General features: G+C 41.8%; 3 protein-coding genes and 1 pseudogene across 6 annotated transcripts; 2 read left to right on the top strand and 2 right to left on the bottom strand.

Moving 5' to 3' along the window:
- Nucleotides 1-44: 44 nt before the first annotated feature.
- LOC309637862 (histone H2B type 1-C/E/F/G/I pseudogene) lies at nucleotides 45-3064 on the bottom strand (annotated as a pseudogene). The gene has a single exon. The product of its transcript is annotated as a histone H2B type 1-C/E/F/G/I pseudogene (transcript).
- A 305-nt stretch (nucleotides 3065-3369) lies between these two features.
- Nucleotides 3370-5556, top strand: LOC309637843 (histone H2A type 1-like). 3 transcript variants are annotated; one of them, XM_082413079.1, is made up of 2 exons: nucleotides 3370-3869; nucleotides 5416-5556. In XM_082413079.1, the coding sequence occupies exon 1, from the start codon at nucleotides 3461-3463 to the stop codon at nucleotides 3851-3853; it is 393 nt and encodes a 130-aa protein (XP_082269205.1). In that variant the 5' UTR covers nucleotides 3370-3460; the 3' UTR covers nucleotides 3854-3869; nucleotides 5416-5556. The 3 variants fall into 3 exon arrangements, with proteins under 3 accessions (XP_082269205.1, XP_082269204.1, XP_082269203.1); XM_082413078.1 differs by lacking the exon at nucleotides 5416-5556 and adding an exon at nucleotides 4547-4687; XM_082413077.1 differs by lacking the exon at nucleotides 5416-5556 and adding an exon at nucleotides 4547-4685 and having other exon boundaries at nucleotides 3370-3845.
- Nucleotides 5386-6032, top strand: LOC309637846 (histone H3.1; the record flags this gene model as incomplete). Its single annotated transcript, XM_082413080.1, has 1 exon — nucleotides 5386-6032. The coding sequence occupies one exon, from the start codon at nucleotides 5386-5388 to the stop codon at nucleotides 5794-5796; it is 411 nt and encodes a 136-aa protein (XP_082269206.1). The 3' UTR covers nucleotides 5797-6032.
- A 1765-nt stretch (nucleotides 6033-7797) lies between these two features.
- On the bottom strand, nucleotides 7798-15213 carry LOC309637853 (histone H2B type 1-L-like; the record flags this gene model as incomplete). The annotated part of the gene is made up of 2 exons (XM_082413086.1): nucleotides 7798-8810; nucleotides 14837-15213. The coding sequence occupies 2 exons, from the start codon at nucleotides 15211-15213 to the stop codon at nucleotides 8786-8788; spliced, it is 402 nt and encodes a 133-aa protein (XP_082269212.1). The 3' UTR covers nucleotides 7798-8785.
- Between the last annotated feature and the right edge of the window lie 921 nt (nucleotides 15214-16134).

The raw sequence follows: 16134 nt of genomic DNA, 5'->3' as shown, positions 1-16134 counted from the left end.
GGCTCTGCAGACTTAAAACCCTTGTACCAGTCCTTTGGGGGTAAAATTAAAATGCACAGGCGGGGAAAGCTAGCACGTGTTGCTAGGCATAGAGAACACTATATTCTGACTTCGTATTAAGAAAATTTTAAAAAGCCGATAGGAAGTATGTTACTTAATGAACAACATAAATGTCACCTAAGCTTGACAATTAAGTAGACATGATTTAAAAAAAATACTACGCAGGCATCAGTATATTTTACCTCAAATTAAGTACGCACTATTTTTTTATTTTTTAAAAAAGCTCTCATATAATCACTGCCAAACTAAACCCAGATTCCCTAATATCTAATGCTGGGTTCACAGTAACAAATCCCAGTTATGCCCCAAAATGTCTTCGATATCTGGTTTGCTTAGGAGGATCCAATCATGCCTTTTCAGTCTCAGGTTTCTCTCTCTTTTTTTTTTTTTTGTCTCAGGTCTTTTAATCTACAAGTTTTCTCCTCTCCTCCTTGATCTCGTTTAGTTTTTTGATATTGATTTGCTGTAGACCTGGCTATAGGATGTCTTGGTTTGGCTTGTTTCCTGCTGGGGTTATTTTCCTTGACTTCTGTACCCTGAATGCCCTACAAGTGATTTTCCCTAGACTTGACTGAAATCACGTTAATTTTCTTTTCAAGGAACAGTTACAGATGATTGTATGTAAATACTATTGTACATCAGAGGCACTTGATGTCGGGGTTATCCAGATTCGATATGATAGATCAATTACTGGTTTAGGGTGATTAGTTTCTTTGTAAAAGCAGGTTTTTCCTCCTTGTGGCCTGCAAGTAATTTGTAGGGTGATACTTTGCGAGCCAGAAATCAATGGAGTCATTTGTAATCTCATCTGTTTTAAAGATACGGGCTCTGGTGCTTAAATATGAAAAGGATCAAATGTTATTTGAGCTAAGGCACTGGTTTGAGGAAACAAATTCATATGGTGATAATTTAATAAACAAACAAAATTGAGCACATGGCATATACCAGGCACTGTCTGATGCTATGGAATCATAGCAGTGAACAACTGTGAACAAAACAATATATTTATATTCATGGAGCTTATATTTTGTTGGAGGGGGCACAAACAAAACACGTAAAACAGTATGTAAGATGGTGCTATGAGGATCACTGAAGCTGGGAAAGGCATTAAAGTATGGAGGAAGGAGGTGACATTTTAAATGATATGGTCATAGAAGGCTTTACTCATAAGTGATGCTTGAGGGCAAAAAAGATTGAGAAAGTGAAGTTCCAAATGGAAGGAAGACCAAGAAGGAAAGCCTGGATGTAGAAAGGAAGTATTGTGGTTGGGCAGAGGGAGGTGAGTAGTTCTTATATGGTCTTCTTTATAACCCAACACATCTGACTATTAAAAGAGGTACCTCTAATCCTAGTGAGGCATGAGAAGGCCCTTGGAAAGTAAGGCACATGTTGCTTGAATTGGCCATCAAAGGCAGGGAAGACTTAACAGTCACAGGCACTAGGTTGTCCTCAGAACAGTTCAGGGGAAAGAACTGGTTTCAAAGAGGGGCTTGGACTGTTAGAAGTGGTTTGGTTTGTTCACACTGCCAGACAAGGAATCCTAATTGGTGTTAAATGCTAGTAGGCTTTCCGGCCTACTGCCTTGTTTATGGCTTCAAGATTCTGAGACTCCAAATTGGGCAGGACTAAGAGCAGCTTCCCAGCACTTCAACCAGAGGCTTTAGCCAACAGCTAATATTTTAGAAGACCTTCTCTGTGCAGTCACCACCCTGAGTACTTTACTTGTGCTCTTTTACTGATCACCCCAGCAATGCCACACAGTAGTTGCTAATTATTATTCCCAGTTTAGAAGGAAATGCTCACAGAGGGTTTAAGTAAGATGCCCAGATTTAGCATTCAAAGAGGCAGTCAGGACTGTATCTTATGCTGGGGGATTTCCCCTTAAACCATGCTTATCCATTTCTCAAATATACTTATGTATTTGTTTTCAGGAATACATTATTTTAAAATGTATTTAAAATTAACTTCGGAAAGCAATAAATGAATGCCTTAATTATATGTGGAGTTTAGGGAATTTTCTTCACAAGCACCATTCAAAATATAGTAACTTATTTAATGTTCACAAAAATCACTGTGTAGATGTAGGGAAGAAATTTTTTTTCCTTCTTCCCTTCTAGATTCTTTGGCTGGCCTAATAATTTATAGAAGACAGATTGATAGGAGAAAAACAAAAGGTAACAACGTGCATCTCCTGTATACATTGGAGAGCCCCAGTAAAACAGAAAATCTACAAAATGGCTGCGGCCACCACCTTAAATACCATCTTCAGCTAAAAACTAAAAACGATGGGGATGGGTAGTCAGTTGTGGGAGGCAACCAGGAAAAGCACAGGAAACACGGGTAACGTTGTTATGCAGATTTAAGTTGTGGGCTTTTCCATAGATAACAGATTCGGCCATCCTCCTCTTCCTGGTACAGTAAGAGACACCCATACAAAAGGGATATTTCTCTTATAAATGTAAACGTCTCTTACGAAAGAATAATTTTCCGAAGCTTTCAGAGCTTTTTCTCTTTCCTTGATGGTCATACATAAATATAATTTTGAAGTCTTGAGTTACAGACCCTTAAGAGACAATGTGGGTGGCTCTTAAAAGAGCCTTGAGTTATTAGAGAGGAAGCGAGCTTATTTGGAGCTGGTGTACTTGGTAACAGCCTTGGTGCCCTCGGACACGGCATGCTTGGCCAACTCTCCGGGCAACAACAGGCGCACGGCCGTCTGGATCTCCCTGGACGTGATGGTCGAGCGTTTGTTGTAATGCGCCAAACGCGACGCCTCGCCCGCGATGCGCTCGAAGATGTCGTTGACAAATGAATTCATGATACCCATGGCCTTGGAAGAAATACCGGTATCCGGGTGAACCTGCTTTAACACCTTATACACATACACGGAATAGCTCTCCTTGCGACTGCGCTTGCGCTTCTTGCCGTCCTTCTTCTGAGCCTTGGCCACCGCCTTCTTGGAGCCCTTCTTAGGAGCAGAAGCGGACTTAGCTGGCTCAGGCATCGCAAAACCAAAACCCCACCAGCTAACGAACGAGAAACAAATACGCCCACCAGCAACCGGCCTCAGTATTTGTTTGGTCTGTATGCAAATTAGAGATGGCAGAATTACGATTTGTGATTGGTCTTTTCAGCATCCTAATCTCTGATAGGCTCTTTATTACAAAGTCTCATTGGCTCTTCCCTTAGCTCAACCTTACATAATTTGACCTTTCAATTACAAACTCTCTATGTAAATTAGTAACGTTGTTGTTTTAGAACTGGCTTTTGATTGGCTAAGGTTTGTGTTCGGCCAATCGCACAGGCTGTTTTACCAAACCGCCGCAGAGTATAATAGTTTAGTTTCTTGTGGTCTGAGGGTCATTTTCTTTGGTTTTTGTCTTGTTCTTAGTGTTTCGTCATGTCTGGTCGGGGGAAACAGAGTGGTAAGGTACGTGCCAAGGCCAAGACTCGCTCCTCGCGGGCCGGGCTGCAGTTCCCCGTGGGCCGTGTGCACCGTCTGCTCCGCAAGGGCAACTACGCCGAGCGGGTCGGGGCCGGCGCTCCGGTGTACCTGGCAGCCGTGCTGGAGTACCTGACGGCCGAGATCCTGGAGTTGGCGGGTAACGCGGCCCGCGACAACAAGAAGACGCGCATCATCCCGCGTCACCTGCAATTGGCTATCCGCAACGACGAGGAGCTCAACAAGCTGCTGGGCAAAGTCACTATCGCTCAGGGCGGCGTCCTGCCCAACATCCAGGCTGTACTGCTGCCCAAGAAGACTGAGAGCCACCACAAGGCCAAGGGCAAGTGAACGTATCCCAATATCAGTGCGTGTCTATAACTTTTTACCCAAAGGCTCTTTTCAGAGCCGTCCACATTTTCACACTTAAAAAAGCTTGTAACTAAACTTGGGCTGGGTCTATGAAACTTAGGCGGTTAAAGCCACTGGGTAATCGCCACAGATTATTATCCCAAATTATCTTTGCTATCTAAAGGGACTGCTTGAAATGTGATTCAGGGAAGCAGGACTTCTACAAAAAAATGGTTAGTACCGTAAGCAAGGGCTTTTAGTAGCGATGAAGAAGCAAGTTTCGGTAACGTTTTTAAAACCTGGGGTAGTTTGGTTATTTAGCGAGAAGGGAAACATTCTATCTTGCGGAAAAGGCGGGTGGGGGGTGGTAGCTTAGAATGTCACTAAGACGTTTGAAACAGCCAAACGAAAGAACGGCTGGCAAATCAGATCAGCGCGGGCTTTTCAAGTTCTGAACTTGTTGCCGAAACTCGGCCTTTGTTCACCCGTGCCGAATAGTAAGCGGCGACATAGTTTTGGGTGAAGTAGAAAAGAGTAGCTTTTATTGCTTTGCCAGGCAAAGGAGACCACGGCAGGCTAGTGCTCTCAAGACTGTGCCCTCCCTTGAGAGAATAGGAAGGAATCTTATACAGTCTAAGAGTGGAAAATAGGGCCGCAGATAAGAATGCAATTTTGCGTTCTTTTTTACTTCAGGAAAATTTCAAAATCATCAAAGATGGCGCCCGGCGGTCCTGGGACTCGCTCTGGTGGTGCTTGAGGTTATCTCACCGTGATCTTTCTGGAATGAAAAATGTTCACTGAGGAAGGGAGTGTTTTTTCGGAGAAGTAAACACCAGGTGCATAGTACAATTCTAACTAGAAAATAATCATTTTCAAAGTGAAGTTAAGTAAAAAAGAAATCTCTGAGAGACTGGCTGACTGGGCTAAAAGAATAGAGTTCAACATGATGGAGGCTATCTTAACTAATTTCTGCTGGAACAAACTGAAGCAAAATCCCATTTGGCCACCATAGGAAAGTCAAACATTTGTTGCGCACTGTTTGCCGGTCGTCCCCGGCCCGTCGCTTTCCCCGTGGTTTCCCAGTGGAGATAGGGAGTGGCAGCCCAGGGGAATCTAAGTTCAGTTCAGAAAAAGTAACCACGGAGAAAAAAGAATATAGGTAAATCTGTTCTTAAAGCGTAGTCCTCGGAATTCTAGGCCCCATTACATAGATTTGAATCAGAATTGGCATCTTCCACGATCCCCAAGTGGTTCCTTATTTATAATTTGAGATGCGCTGAACTAGAACATTAGAAAATTAGTTCGTTTGGGTTGCAGACTATAACAAAAAGAGGGATTGAAATGTGGAGTATTTCATCCAATCAGAGTCTCTAGTACTTCACCAATCACTGCGTTGACTCTTCAGCCAATGGTTTTGTTTCGCGGGGCTTTTGAAATAGCGCAAGGCCAATCGGAACGTTTCTGAGGATATATAAAGGGGACCTCTTCCGACTTATTTGCCGACTTTGTTTTTTTTCTTTTGCTTTCTTACGATGGCTCGAACTAAACAAACTGCGCGTAAGTCCACCGGCGGTAAGGCGCCGCGCAAGCAGCTGGCCACCAAGGCGGCCCGCAAGAGTGCACCGGCCACGGGCGGCGTGAAGAAGCCGCACCGCTACCGGCCCGGCACGGTGGCCCTGCGCGAGATCCGCCGCTACCAGAAGTCCACGGAGCTGCTGATCCGCAAGCTGCCGTTCCAGCGGCTGGTGCGCGAGATCGCGCAGGACTTCAAGACTGACCTGCGCTTTCAGAGCTCGGCCGTGATGGCGCTGCAGGAGGCGTGCGAGGCCTACCTGGTGGGGCTCTTCGAGGACACCAACTTGTGTGCCATCCACGCCAAGCGCGTCACTATCATGCCCAAGGACATCCAGCTTGCGCGCCGCATCCGCGGGGAGAGGGCATGAAGTTTCCCCAGCTATCTCAATGCAACTAAAAAGGCTCTTTTAAGAGCCACCCACATTTTCTTTAAAATAGCTGTCATTTAGTCTATTGTGTTTCAGTGAGTTTTGGTTTGGGATGTTAAGGTGGAGATTTCCTCATGAGTTACTAGGTAAACTTATTTTTTGGGAGTGTCGTGTAACTTTACAACTGTCTGTACTATTTCAGTTAATTAAATTCTGGCAGCTTTGTATACCTTCAATTGGTAGGTTATGTGCAAAAGTTGCTCAAAAGTAGGAATTTAGCTGTCTCGTGGGAAATGTAATAAAAGCACATGCAGGTGGACTGGGGGATTGGTAGGTTTGGCAACAGAATAAGCCGTGTTTTAGGTAGTTTGGAAGGAGCAGTAAGCGTTGTGATGTGAAGGTTGGGTTATTTGAGTACGTGGATTATGTATGGAAGGTGAGCTGCTTTACCCACAAAAGGTTGAATTTGGGTGAAGGTGGGTGTGGATTTGCTGTTTACCCCTTCTAAAGCTTTGTTCCCACATGTTTGGGCATTGACAATTGAGAAGCTAGAGCGTTTGTCGTTGCTTTCTAATTTCTCTGAGACCTCAATTTGTTCAGTTCCAATCTCTGCCAAGTTAAAAGTGAAACAGTTTTGGCTTTCCCGCGAAATGTTTGACCTTTTACACAGAGAACAGTGAGGGCGTTGTTTTGCTGATAGTTGACTTCTATAAAAAAAATTAGACCTCTCAGTCAGGATTTCTAATAAACTTATTGGTAGCAGAACCCAAGACAGAGAACCCTGCTGGCTTCTACAGTTTCACTACTCAAAGTGTGGTCTACCACCAGCAGCATGTACATCACTTGGGAATTTGCTAGAAACGTAGATTTTCAGACCCAACCCAGGTCTACTGAGTCAGAATCTACGTTGTACCCAGTTCACCCCAAGTGATTCTTATGAACGCTAGATTAAGAAGTCTATTTTTTAAAATGGTGTTTTTGGTCTCATCAAGAAAAGCAACCTGTCTGTGAACTCTTACCAGGAGAAAGCATTTGCAAACTACACTTATTTATGTAATAGAATGAAATTTCTGTCAAGCAGTTGCACATAACAAGGTGCCTCTAGAGTTTGATTTCATTGTGGATCAGTGGTCTCAGTGGTGACTGCACATTACAGTCAACTGGAGTTTTTATTAAAATATTTTTGCTTGGGGTCCAATCAGTATGACTATAATTGTATGAGGTGGGCCCAGGCAACAGTAATTATTAAAACTCAGGTGCTTCCAATAGGTAGCTAGGGCCGGGACTAAATATTGCATAAATTCCAATCTTGTGGTTAGCTCCTGTTGGACTCCAGGCTTAGCAAGGAGTTACCTAACTGAATCAGGCTTTCCTTGTAGTTCCAAAGGAGGACTTTCTGGCTTGCTTGATGACAGTTTATCTCACTGCAATGAATCAAATAGTATTTGGCTTTTATAGCAATTTCTGAGGACAGGGGTAATGTGAGTCTATATTGAGAAATGTAGCTGCTTTCAGTGGTTGACATTACTAGGTTTTCAGGGATGCTACACGGAGGAACATCCTGGAGAGTGGATACCTCTCTGTCTTCACATTGGGCTTTCCTGTACAGATTAGCACAAGGTCCTGTTTGGTCTTTCAGGTGGCCTTTCTCCATAGCCTTTTTTTTAAAAAAAAATTATTTAGGAATTTATCTCCCCACCCCCACCCCCCACCCTGGATATTGTTTCATTTTTTAAAACTTAAAAAAAATTTTTTTTATTATGCAACATTTGAGAATATATGGAAGTAGAAATAATAGTTTAACAGACCCTAGGTACTCCTCACCCAGCCTCAACATCAACATTGGCCAAATTTATCTATACCTCTTCTACCTTGATTATTGCCTTGATTATTGTCAAGCAAATCATATCATTTCTTCTCTCAACATTTTAATATACATCTATTTTAAAACCTAATTGTGATGCCATGATTACTCCCCCAACAAACAGCATTTAACATTGATGACTTTTTACATTTATTTATTCCACATACATTTGTTGAGTTTACAATGTGCCAGATGCTGTTCTGTGCACTGGGAATATACTTGGAGAACAAAGCAGACAAGATTCTTTGCTCTCATGGAATTTACATTTGACCCTGGGATAGACAATAAATCAGATAAATAAGTATCATATGTAATATGTAAGATGGCGAGAAGAACAATAAAGCAAGAATAAGGATTGTCATGGGGAGTTGAAATTTAGATAAGGTGACCAATGAAGACGGCAGTAAGGAAGTAGTTATTTCGGCAAAGAGTTGTGAGGAAGAAGTTGTGGAAAGAGAGAACAAGAGTCTTCCCTGATGAGTGCCGCAGTGGTTAAGAATCCACCTGCCAAGGCAAGGAACGCGGGTTCGAGCCCTGGTCTGGGAAAATCCCACATGCCGCGGAGCAACTAAACCCATGTGCCAATACTACTGAGCCTGCGCTCTTGAGCCCGCGTGCTGCAACTTACTGAGCCCGCGTGCCACAACTACTGAAGCCCGCACGCCTAGAGCCCGTGCTCCGCAACAAGAGAAGCCACTGCAATGAGAAGCCCACGCACCGCAACGAAGAGGAGCCCCCGCTCGCCGCAACTAGAGAAAGCCCGCATGCAGCAACAAAGACCCAACGCAGCCAAAAATCAATCAATAAATAAATTCTAAAAAAAATAAAGAGAGAGAAGGAGGAATGTTGAGGTGCCGGGGTGGCTATGTGGAGTGGAGTGGTCTGGGCGCTGTAGGAGGAAATAATGGCAGAGAAATGAAAGGAAGCCAGATCATGCAAGGGCTTGTAAGTCACGGTGAGGAATTAGGCTTTTCCTCTGAGTGAGATGGAAGGTCTTGAGAGGAGTTGCGCATAGGAGTTTTGTGTCCCTCTCTCTCATTTAATCAGGTTCTGCTTTATTTTCAGATGGTCTCAGTTGTGCTCCAGCACAAAAATCAAGGCCTATTTTTCTTTATTTTGTGCTATTCAAACCTTGAAAATAGAAGCTGACCTGGAGGATTTATAGTTAGGGAGAAAAGAGAAAATCATTTATAAAATATAAACATTTGGGGTTAAAGGTGACTCATAGCATAGTACTTCAATTTACTAGTTTTATGGCCACAGGCAAATTGTTTACCCTCGGGTAACAAACGATTTATTTGAATTGAAAATCAAATGTCTTCAGGAACCAGGCAAGGGGTTTTTGTATCAGGAACAGTGGTGAGCTATCCAGCTTTATATCACTGGGTCAGTCACTAGTGACCTTCTGGCTGAATGCAAGCCCCCTGAGTTGCAAGGTCCATGTAGCACTCTTGGTCTTTATTATGTCATTTACCAAGTAGAGATGTTAACAATACCGGCCTTGGGAACTGTCCAGGTGGTAAGAGATTCATGATTTTATCAATTCAAAGTCTGTAATTTAGTGCCATATGGATTATTTAATTTAATCCTCACAATAACTCTGTGGGTTGGGGGGCCATTATCAGCTCAAACATGATGATGAAGAAATGGAAGCATAGTGAAGGGAACTACCTCTCACAGGGGTTCATTTGGATAAAACTGTCATGGACTTTATCTCCAGCACTAGAGAATGGATGGACATTTTGTGTTAGGTGCATATGTCCATTTTACTTCATCCATCCATCCATCAAAAACTTTTTGAGTGCTTATTATGTGCTCAACAATGTTCTAGGCGCTGGAAAGAGCAATGCATAACATGGCAAAGATCCTACTGTGCAGAGCTCACCAACGATTCTTGTGGGAGACAGAAAATAAAGATAAACAGTCTTTTGGTAGGTAAAGAGGGTTAAGAAAACACAAAGAAAACAGACCAAGGGGATTAAGGACTGCCACAGAGTGGGAGATGGGTGGTGGATAGTTGTCATTTTAAATAAGATGGGTGAGGAAAGCTTCACAACTGAGATGAGACATGAAAGCCAGTGTCATGAAGCTTGGAAAGGAGAGGGGTCTTCATACATCTGTAAGAAGATCATTCCACAGAGAAGAAACCGTGATTGCGAAGGTCCTATGTTGGGACCATCACTTGGAATGATGGTCGCAGGTCTGATAACCAACTAGATAGAACCAGGTTCCTCTTCTGTTTTCTCAAGCTGGAGTTTCAAGTCTCAAGCTCAGCAGTGATTTTACACATTTTTTTTTTCCCCCAAAAGTATTGTTCTAGTTTCCTGAGCACACCCAATTCAGATGGTAAACTGAGGCCGGGGCAGGAAGAGATGAGTACTAATCCCAGGGAGGACTGCCAGCCTGATTCAAGGATACCAGTGATTAAGGAAAGACTATTAATTATTTGATAATTTATTTAAAATAAAAAGTAAGATATTTTGAGGTTCCAAATAATCACCATCATCGTTTTACTTTTCAGAAAAAAGAGAATCCAAATGTAATATTTCTAAAAAGGCCTTATACACTGTAACAAGTAAATTTTCTGAGATTACATTGGCTAATTATGGATAAGTCCCCAAATATAAATAAAACTGCTCATCTGTTGGCTCATGGCTAATAGAACTCTATATTAAAACCTTCAAAATGGTGATGATTTGATGGCCAAACCCATGATTTTAAAAATAAAACAAAATTAAAATAAATTTATTTATTTATGATAAAGGTGTTACATGTTCTCAACTGCAGATCTTGAGCTATAGCTGTGTCTTGGCACAGAACTAACAGATCACATCTCTTCTGAACCCTTCCTATTGGGAGAGACTGCAGTCCAAATGTAGGGATTTTCATTATGGTGTGTAAACTATTAATTACTTTCATTTTTAATAAGTAGTGTTCAAGGAAAGAATGGAAAACTGGTGTCCTTCAGGTTTTGCCAGATAACTATGAAACTGTCGGGGAGGAAGAAAATGTCCTCTATCCTTTGCCAACTAAAGAATGTAGCTAGCCATCTGGTTCTACAAGGTTTGAGATCCAGCAACAAGTAACAGAACTTCCTTTTAGAAAATAGAGATTGGGACCCTTCCTTGGTGGAGGGTATATTAAGATAAACCCCCAAACCTTGTGGACGAAGAATGTCACCTGCCATATCAGTAAACTAAGGATGTGGCGGCCATCAAGCCATCAGCCCCTGCAACCGCCCCGACTGTGCACCCTGAGGGGCTTCAGGATGGAGAAAAACAGGATACTGGCCCTAGATAGTTATGCTACATATATATCAAAAGAATGATTTCAGTGAGCCCAGACTCTTGCATCTTCCCAGATATAGAAAAGGGCTAAATTCATTAACTTGAGATGGCTGTTTTCTTTAACAGTAATCTTTTGACGTTCCAACTACCTGTTTTTTTGTGTTGTTTTTTTTTTTGTTTGTTTCGTTTTTGTTTTTTTTCAAAAACTCCTATATATCCTGGCTCCTCCTTTACCTCTTCAGGACCAGTCCCTCAGAGCTATCTGAGAAGCTGTCTCCTGGGCTTAAGTCCTCCATATACCTGCTGAATATAACATAATTCTCAACTTTTAGGTTATTATTATTTTTTCAATTGACAACCTTACAGCTTATTGCAAGTTTATTCTCTGCTTTTATGAGGTCCAAAAAGGGTGTTCTAGATCAGCAGGTAGCTCTTTCTTCCAAGCAGTGGTTCTGGAGCCCAGGTGTCTCAATCATTCTAAACACATTGCTTTCACATGTTAAACAATAAAATTCAATGGAGTAAATTTTAAAGATCTTATTGGCTTTATTCAGTGATTCATGAATCAGGCAGCATCCAGTCTAGCAGATAGAAGAGAGCTGTGAGGAGCTGTACAAAATAAAAGATTTTTCTAGGCAGAAGGGAGCAGGAACAGGGAAGTTACACTAGGAAAAAAAGTGGGTAACTTATTGCAAGGTTGCTTTCCTTTAGGGTTTGGCAGGGGTCTGGCCGGCTGATTACCTAACTGGTGCTGATCAGGCAATTCCTGATTGACTAGTTTAAGATTTCATTTCTGGGGAAGCCAAAACTGTAATTAAGTCTTGGTGTGATGACATAACTCTATTTTGGGCCTGTTTAGTTTCTAAAACACTTTTGTCTTGGGAGGGGAAAGAGCTTGGAAAGTCTTCGTGGGAGGTTATTATGCCCCAGACCTGAAAATGTCAAACTACTTTTATTTACATTCCATTGTTAGGAACTCAGCTATGTGGCCTAAGAAGGCCACACCCAACTACAAGGGAAGCTGGGAAACAAGGTCTCTGGGGGCTCAGGAAGAAGAGGTTAACAGCCAGTGTGCCTCTACCTCTGAAGGTTTATAGAGTTTATCTGTGCAGAACTGGGGCCCTGAAGTTAGTATCATGTATCTGTCACCTCAGATATCCACACTTGCTCTAATTCTCTTTCCAGAAAACCTGTGTATCTTCTAAAATCACTATGCACAAGTCCTCTGTTCTTTCCTGATAGTGGTAGACAGAGCATTGAAACAAGAGAGTTCTGGGGTAGTCCCAACACTAAATATGCTTGAGCAAGTCACCTATAAGAGTTACTGTATTATCTCTACAGATGGGGAAGCATGCTGAATGATTCTGCATAATGCCCAAGGTCACCTGGCTAGTAAATGGTGACAACAAATTTCAGCCCAGGTAGTGAGCCTCAAAGCCCTTCAATTTTAAGCATATTTCATTACTGTTCTATATTTGTATACATTATTATTTGCCCTATAGGACAATGTTATATGTCCTAGGTAACAGGGACCATATCTTATTAAGAATGACAACTAGAATGACATGTGAGAAATTACCTTAATGCAGTGGTAGCCTCCAAATACACTACCAGGCAGGCCATTTCCAAGGTCATAGAACATAAAGTCTCACAGACTGATTTAAGTTCCCTGATTAATTTTATTGAATCAATTTTAAATATATAGCAAGAAACAAGGGAAAAGATACTGGACAAATGAACACATTTCAGATAGGTTGCAAAAGATCAGTTGAATCCTTGGTTTCACTTTTCATGTGAAACCTCCCCTTCCTCCTCTTCTCCCCCTTCTCCTCCCCCTCCCTCTCTCCTATCTCTCTCTGACCCTCCCCTCTCCCTCTCTCTCCTCTCACTCCCTGCCTTCCTTTGAATTTCTTCTCTGCTGAGAACTAGGTTGGACTTTGAGCAAAGGGATCCAGCAGATGGAAGTGATTTGGAGCCAACACATGCTTGCTCTGTTGGAGAGATGCAGGGCTGAGTATACAGCCTCCCATCTAGGGAGGTCACCAGTGACATACCAAGCAAACATGTCTTTTATGTGCATGTTGTCTGTAGAGGGCAAATGGTACCAAAATGGGAGTCACCAATGGGTGGTCAGTTTAAGAACTCATAAATATTGGGTACTTCATAAATACTTAGTGTCTTACAAATACTTGGCACTTCTTGGTTCTTTCATCACTTTCTATCTCCATGTAGTACACACAAGCTCTACTTTCTCTATGTCTAACATCTCACGAGGTACTAACTTAATGATTTACAGTAAATACAGCTTCTGAATTTTGTATCTCATAAATGCCTTGCTTACCTATCCAACATTTCTTATATGTTTCCTACTTATGAATTACCTACTTAATATTTATGAATTTCATCCATCCAGTTTGTTCTTGGTAGGCTCTCCGTAGTAGAATTCAATAGAATATATTTGAGAATATTCTCAAATAATAGAGCGAACATACCTTATACATAGAAAGGGATGAGTTCCCTAAGGAGAGTGGAGCGCCCATTCCAGGCCTGAGCTACATATAGAGAAAAAGACTTTAATTTTGCTTAACCACTGACTATTTTAGGCTGTCTGTCACTTTTAGGGGTATCTAATACTAAGTCATACAGGTACACATTAAAAAAAGAAGAAATCTTATTAAGGAGAATCTTTAAGAGGAATAATGGACAAGATTTGTTAGTATAGTATTCCTTTCTACATTTCAGTAAGATCCTACATTTCAGTAAGTCACAGCACTAGGACCAATACAAAATTCTTGTGGACCAATGATAAAACATGGTCACCTGAAAATGTAAATATATAACATCTGTTGTTAACCATAGTCCTTAAATACAAACTTGAACTCTGCACATTTTTGTGATTCCTTTCTCTCCTTTACTGTCTCCTCTTCCCTTGCCATCTCTCTTACTCCACCTCCTTTCCAGAATTGCCTCCAGGGAAATTAAAAATTTAAGGTTAAGTCAGTTCAGCTTTTGGCAATGCTAAAGTGACGTTTAGACTGATGCTTCGCTTCTGTTCGTTTGGGTACCGTCTAAATATTCATTTTAGACTATGAGCCCTGTGAGGAGAGAGATTGTTTCTATCCTGCTCATTGCTCTGTCCCTAGTACCTGTCACTTTTTGAAACTTAATAGGCTCTCAATGAATGAATGAATAAACTCAGAGTCCTAGTTTTTCAACTCAAGAGTTCATTTAGAGAAGAATCTTGGGCACACTCAGATCTATGATCTCACAATACTCTGCAACTCCCCCCACCCTCCCTAATCCAGAAGAGAAATGGCCACGAGTGGACTTACCAAAAGTGAGGACAGCAACTAAAGAGCTCTGATCGACATTGCAGGTAGCCTGTCGTGTATGATCCTTAGTCTCAGGGTATTTTGAAAATCTGTAGCTGAAATTGTATTGTTGCTAATTACAATCAGCCTTAAGGAAAGACTGACTAACCGACTCACTGGGCTGCCAGTCAAGGACTACCCAAAAATAAAGAGGTTTTACTTCCAGGCTACTTGAGGTTTCTTACCCTCTTCCTTTTCTCTATTACGTGAGCAACTAAAGATTTAACAATTATTTGATGGTCCAACTAGTAAAATTCTTAATAGCTCAGCAAGTAAAACTGACTTCTCAGTTCTTAATATAAAACTGTTTCTCTGCTCTGTGCTTGCTAAAGTTATTTCTGCTCAGTAAAAAGAGCCCTATTTCTGAAAAAATTATAATGGTAAAGATGCTTATTAGTCAATTTTCAAATCTGACCTTCTCTCTAGAAACGAATAGTATGCAGTATTAGAGCCCCTTTTGAAACTGTGAGTGGCTCTGAAAAGAGCCTTTGGGTTTAACAACACCTGGAAATATTTACTTGGAGCTGGTGTACTTGGTGACAGCCTTGGTACCCTCGGACACGGCGTGCTTGGCCAGCTCCCCGGGCAGCAGCAGGCGTACGGCCGTCTGGATCTCCCTGGAAGTGATGGTCGAGCGCTTGTTGTAATGCGCCAGGCGCGACGCCTCGCCGGCGATGCGCTCAAAGATGTCATTGACGAACGAGTTCATGATGCCCATGGCTTTAGACGAAATACCAGTGTCCGGGTGAACCTGCTTCAGCACCTTGTACACGTATACGGAGTAGCTCTCCTTGCGGCTGCGCTTGCGCTTCTTACCATCCTTCTTCTGCGCCTTGGTCACCGCCTTCTTAGAACCCTTCTTGGAAGCAGGAGCAGATTTAGCCAGCTCAGGCATGGTGTTCAGTTATCAAAAAGACAAAAACTGACAACACCTGTTACAATGTTGGCCTATTTTTGTAGGGCTTCTATGCAAATAGGTGCTTAATCTATCTCAATTCCTGATTGGGTCAAATCAGCCAGTAGAAGCCTTTTATGCAAATAAGGTGATTTCAAATCTGCTTTTTGATTGGCTGTTTAACTGGAACTGACACTAGATATCCCCACCCCCACCATCAGAAAAAATAACTTTCGTTTTCAAAATAGTGCAAAAAATTAATGTCTTGTCCGGAAGTATCTACTTGTGAGCCTTGTTTCTCTCTAGATCCGGACCTAAAGAGACAAACGCCCGATACAAATTTATGACTAGTTTTCTGCCAAAATTCAGTTACCGGGTTAGTAATTCTAGAAAACAGAACATAGAAATTAGCTAAATATATAAATATTTTCAAAATTATGCCCTTGGCATTCCCAATTCGGCTTGATCAAAGTCGGCAACACTTAAGCTTTACCAAGAATTAAGGATCGTCACATTTCAACGGCGGTAGTATTTTCATGTTTCCTAGGAACAGTGTCTGGAAGTGATGCCAGCGTTTGTTGGAGGGCTGGGAATTATGTAATATGGTGCTTGCATTGCTAAAATAAAACGTTATTCAAAATCAGAACCTTTGATAAGTGACGAAACTGGACTCGATCAATTACATTCAAAACCGGAGTTTTTGAAAGGGCTCAGAACTCTGGAACGTTCATTTTCGTCTCTTCCCAAACTTAATCCCGAACAAGCGGATTAAAACAAAACCAATTAAGGTATATATAAAACATGTAACATACAGGGTGAATAAATGGCGGAGGACTTTAAGCGAGAAAATATTGAGCATACTGCAACAGATCTAGATTTTCTAAAGTGAGACCTGGTATCCAATCACAAGGCTTATCCAGT

The sequence above is a fragment of the Balaenoptera physalus genome (assembly GCF_965194825.1).
Source record: "Balaenoptera physalus genome assembly, chromosome: 11".
NCBI classification, from domain to species: Eukaryota; Metazoa; Chordata; class Mammalia; order Artiodactyla; family Balaenopteridae; genus Balaenoptera; species Balaenoptera physalus.
This window is presented reverse-complemented; position numbering and strand designations above follow the sequence as displayed.

Bases quoted from the DNA above. Each gene is read 5' to 3' on its own strand.
- LOC309637843 (XM_082413077.1), top strand. From the start codon at position 3,461: ATGTCTGGTCGGGGGAAACAGAGTGGTAAGGTACGTGCCAAGGCCAAG. The intron at 3,846-4,546 runs GCAAGTGAACGT...TTTTTACTTCAG, and splicing joins GAGCCACCACAAGGCCAAGG to GAAAATTTCAAAATCATCAA.